This window comes from Leuciscus leuciscus, assembly GCF_965113295.1.
Source record: "Leuciscus leuciscus genome assembly, chromosome: 1".
Taxonomy (NCBI): Eukaryota; Metazoa; Chordata; class Actinopteri; order Cypriniformes; family Leuciscidae; genus Leuciscus; species Leuciscus leuciscus.
In genome coordinates, this window is record NC_138725.1 from 43,022,333 (window position 1) to 43,027,647 (window position 5,315).

At 35.4% G+C, this 5,315-nt stretch overlaps 1 protein-coding gene across 1 annotated transcript; it reads right to left on the reverse strand.

Moving 5' to 3' along the window:
• Nucleotides 1-221: 221 nt before the first annotated feature.
• On the reverse strand, nucleotides 222-884 carry hbae3 (hemoglobin alpha embryonic-3; the record flags this gene model as incomplete). The annotated part of the gene is made up of 3 exons (XM_082167178.1): nucleotides 770-884; nucleotides 459-666; nucleotides 222-350 (listed from the first exon to the last, which is right to left on the reverse strand). Exons 1-3 carry the CDS (start codon nucleotides 862-864, stop codon nucleotides 222-224), a joined length of 432 nt encoding a protein of 143 aa, XP_082023304.1. The 5' UTR covers nucleotides 865-884.
• Nucleotides 885-5,315: the final 4,431 nt, after the last annotated feature.

Here is a 5,315-nt window from a genome sequence, read left to right on the forward strand (position 1 = left end):
AACCACATTCATTTTCTAAGATGATTTGACAAAAGAAAAAGTTGTGATAACAAATCATGAAAATACATTTTCACAGTGTAGGCCTACATCAGATCAGTGGTGTGTTGTTGTGTGCAGAAACGAAAAGAGAGAGCTTGATTTCATACATTTCATTTTTATTATTTTTTCATTCTCATTAAGGCGAATAAAGTGTCGCGTCGGAGATGAAAGCAGCGTCGACTTTAGCGGTACTTCTCGGCCAGAGCCAGGCTGACCAGAGCGAGGAACTTATCCACTGAAACATGCACCTCAGGAGTGAAGTCCTCAGGAAACATCAGCGCGAGCGCCACGAGGAGATTGTGATTAATGATCTGGGGGAATAAAATCAAACATAAAAACATATAACAAATATAGACTGTGTTTTATTGAAATTGGAAATTAAATGAGATCCTCGGACAAATGTTTTCAGCAGAACGAACCTTGAAGTTAGCGGGGTCCACGCGAAGCATGAAGGCATGGAGCTCGCTGAGGGTGAGCAGACCACCCTTGAGATCATCTATCAGCCCCACAGCGTTCAGGACACCATTCACTACTGTCAGTCCATGTTTCTTCACCTGAGGAGAGCCAGGGCTCAGGTCTGCCCAGTGGGCGAAGTACGTCTTCGTTTGAGGGTAAACGAACAGAGTCCTGAAAGGATAAAAAAAAAATAAAAAAAATCATAATAATAAGATAGATTGTCTATAATAGCAGCTTATGCTATAAATGTCCGCTCATGCACATTTCACATTACCTGGACAGAGTCTCGTTGCCAATCTCCTCAGCCTTAGGGGCAACTTTGTCAAAGAAGGTCTTGACCGCCAATTTGTCCTTTGCAGTGAGACTCATGGTTACTCGATTAGCTGTGAACAGGCTGCCAAAATACAACAACTCAAGCAATCTGTGGTTCTTGGCAGGGCTTTTTAAAGAGGAGAAGGGCATTGTTTTGAACGCAATTTTTGACTCCACCTCCCAAAGCAGACCAGTGGGAAAACATCTCTTGAATCTTGATAAGCAAGACACGGCTGTTTTAGTGTGAATCAAGTGAGCATTTCGTGTTTTTAATTATTCAAACTCTAGGAGCCCCACAAGGGCTTCATTAACAAGGACATTGTTTGATTCTTGTGAACTGAAGGCTTGACTTAAACTTTTATTTAAAATGATGCAATTACTTAAGAGTGCTTTTGACCCACTTAAGCACATTATTATATAGCATGCGCAATTTCAAAATTATATTGTCTTTCTTTGATATATGGTTAAAGTGTACTGACAAGTAATTTACTTTAATGACATTTTATGGAAACTTGTATGGCATGTATTAAAATGTATAATTATTAATATATATTATTAATAGGCCTATATTTAAAGTTGCAATATATTACATTTAAAATTTATTAACTTCATGTCAAATAACACTAAATCTAATACTTTACATGTGCTTTAGTATGCTATCAAAATAAGTGTACTTCTTTAAAGCATGCTCACATTGACACATTTTCTGTCATTTATGCATTGATCAGCTAATATATTTTAAACCCTTTGATAAAACATTGTCTCATGAGAATGATAGACCATACTTAGTACCATATTGTTGCATCTTAAAATTGACTTTCTGAAAACGGTGCACGTTTGAAAATAAAACGTTTTTTCCCGCTACAAGTAATAGGTTGTCGTCTTTAAATGTACCATATTTGCAACCTATACAGTGTTGAAACAAAGAACACTATTAGAGTATAAAACACCAATATAAAATTTACTTTACTCTGTTTAGAGTTTGAGTATAATTACATTTTAACTCCACAGAGTCATGAACTCGGTTACACTTTCAAAAGTGTTAAAACTCAACTGGGAGTGGACCCCATGAAACACTTTTAAAGTGTTGAAAATAACTATTAAAAAGAGTGTTATTTGTGTTATTTTCCCATATTTTGTAGTTTAAAACATTTTGACAACTATACCGTGGACTTTTAAAAAAGTGTGTTTAAGAAAGAGTCACAATGAGAGTGTACTCCATTTAAGTACAATTATTTAATATTATATTTGCAAGTAGTTTTAAAATATATATATACTTTTAGAATCTGAAGTGCACATTCTATACAAGCAAGCACACTTCTTTTGCACAAGTGGTCATTCTTTGCATTTATTTTTTGCATTATATGAGGTTTCTAAAATAAAATATACAAGTTAAGTTTTTGAAACGCGTTTTCATGAAATAAAGAAATAGTCATAACATTTTCTACGCTGAAGCATGTTTTGAGCCACTATGAGCTTGTGTTTTTTGGGGTTAAGAGTGCTGATGGCACATAGCCAATAAATGACTTATTTCTAGAATGGCGCATTGATTTGTGTTCACGTTGCCAATACTGGCATTGAATTAAATACTGTCTGGGAGTGATAAAACCACTGGAATTAATGTTTGACCAAACTACTATTGCTGTAGAGAAAGGGTAAGGTTGGATTTCAAGTCTTATCTTCTGGAAACATACTCACATTTTATCAGTAGGTTCAGCTGGAGGTCCACCCTTAGTTGGCACTGATCTTGATTACAATGAATTTGTTCACGCGTGGATATCTTCTTGCTGAAGCATGCTGCAAATGCTACTTCTGAGAAAGCAAGATGTTTCACGATGAATGCTGTAACTCGGGTGCTGAAGGTGTGCAAAAGACGGCAGACCCGATTAATCGGCCGGTAACAAAATTATACTTTGGTTCATCTGCAAAATGCACTGTATGCAGGCCTACATTATAGTTAATATATGGTTATTTATTTTTCATGAAATAAAACAGGCGGAATAATACAAGAGGCATGAAACTAGTCTACTCATTTGTATCTGTATAATTTTCATTAGCCTATAAAAAAATATTTCATCCCAGAAATCCGCCTATCAAAATCAAGTATAGACAGAATAGATTCTTTTTTAACTCATTCATCTTTCTTGTACAGAATGGAACCTCTTTACCAAAAACACATTTATAGCCTTTTAGAGGGCCATTGTCGTCGACGGGTATATAACAATAATTATAATAACAGACTAATAGAAAATAAAATATAAAAAATGGAATAAACTATCTAATAAAGAAATGACATAAGCTATAGGCCATTAGATACTTTTTCTTGGTCACACTATATGGCTTTTTGGTAATTTTCATATTTTTCTTCTGGTGCATTTGTATTCATTTTTCACTGGACAAAATAGATAGGCCTACAGCTCAGTCCAATGATGTTGCATGGAGTCACTATTGGGAATATTGTAGTTGTCATGTATGTTATTTTCAATTGGGATGTTTTTGTACTATCCATGAATAAAGTAGGCAACATAGCATTTACTTATCGGTTGGTAGACTAAACATAGCGAGAAGACAGTTCTGTTCGATTATGCCATGTAAAAGTTAACGTAAAGTCTAGACTACCCTAATGAGCATTGTTTCACAAACAGGGTTTAGATTAAGCAAGGATAAGGCCTTAGTTCAATTAGGACATTTAAATAGCTTTTATAGACGTGCATTAGATAAAATTGTTTAAATAATAAAAAAAAAAACATTAGCTACTGGTGTGCATCTTGAGACAAAACAATGGCACTGACCTATTTTAAGATATTCCAGTGCAAGTTGCTTTCAGATAAAAAAAACCCCCTCAAACATGCATTTTAGTCTGGGACTATCTTAACCCTCTACTGCACGCATTATTATGCAATCATTGAAAAAAATGTTACAGTGTTTTTTTATATATAAAATAGACTCAAATTAACAATTTTTTTTTATTTTTATTTTTTTTCGGGGGGTACTTTTGGGTGCGTTGCCATATGGCAACATTGTGCGACAATGGAACAGCCTGATGTGTTTTCTCCCAAAATGACATGAAATTCATAGATGATAGAACATGCGTGTGTTTGTGCCTTTGCGTGTGTGTGTGTGCGTGCGTGCACATGTGCATGGGGACTGCACAGCGACTTGTGTATGTGGTTATTTTTTGTTCACCATACAGATTTTGGAATGACAAAAACCTCAAATTTTTGATCTACTTTACACCTTTCCCAACATCAGCTCAACACTGTGCAAAGGACGACATGTAACCTGAATGTTGAACATACCGGAATAGATACATACCTGTCTCTTCATCCTCTGAGTCTACTAGGCCTAATTCTGCCTGCCTCTCATACTCCTCGTCACTGATCCCTAGCTCATCCTCACTTTCATGAGATGGTATAACCACTTGTACATTTCAGCCCTCCTCTCAGCCTTGCCATAGAACACTGGCGGCTTCATTTTCTAAACAAAATAAGTGTATATATATATATTTTACTTTACTTTTACTTTACTTTATAAATATATACAAATATATATAAATATATGAGTAGAATACAACCATCCAACTATATCAGTGCATCCATACATTGTCATTCATACAAAGCTACTCTGCATTAGCATGGGCAAAATATTGTTCCATTACCGCACAATGTTGCCATATGGCAACATACCTATTTTATTGAATAAAAAGGTAATAGTAGTATCAAAACAATGTGACAATGATTAAAAAAAGATTAGAACCTATCCCAGATGCTTGATGTAATTTTTAAATTCTGAAGAAATATGAAAAATTGAGGAAAATCTTCACATATTCACGAGCACTTCTTCAGCTACTGGAGTCATCAAAAGTGTGTGAAAAGAATGACAGTGCAAGGGTGTGTAGTGTCATGTGATGTCATCAAATCATATCATTTTTTACCACCAGGTTCTACCATGAATTTAAGACCAATCAGAGCTCATATTTATTTTCAAATTTCAAGAAATGTCCAAAGAAAGGGTATGTTGCCAAATGGCAACACCGTGCAGTAGAGGGTTAAACCTTGTCTGGAAACCGGGGGATTATGTTTTACAAATGTGTTTTTGGTTCCATTCTGTTCAAGAAAGGTCAATCAAATTGTGTTGAACATGACTGTGCAGGTGTCAGAACACATAATGAAACAGTTACCATGTTAATAAAAGGTGTTAATTCCGATAAATAACTCTTATATTGACATTGATAGGACATGCTAAAGTGTCAAGGCCTGCGCTACATCTCCCACAAATGGACTGAGAGCCGTTTCACCATCGCTGTATTATTGCGCCCTCTGGCGGGCAAAAAAGGAAAGTCTGTACATCGGACACATTTCTCTTTTAAAATGGCTGCATTGTCCTGTAGCTCCATAACGCTTATAACATTAAATAAATACTCCATTCCAAGCGACACACGTCCTTCTATCTAAATTTATTTCCCCCCAAAACTAGGGAAACAAACAAAAAAAAATTTTTTTTTAATG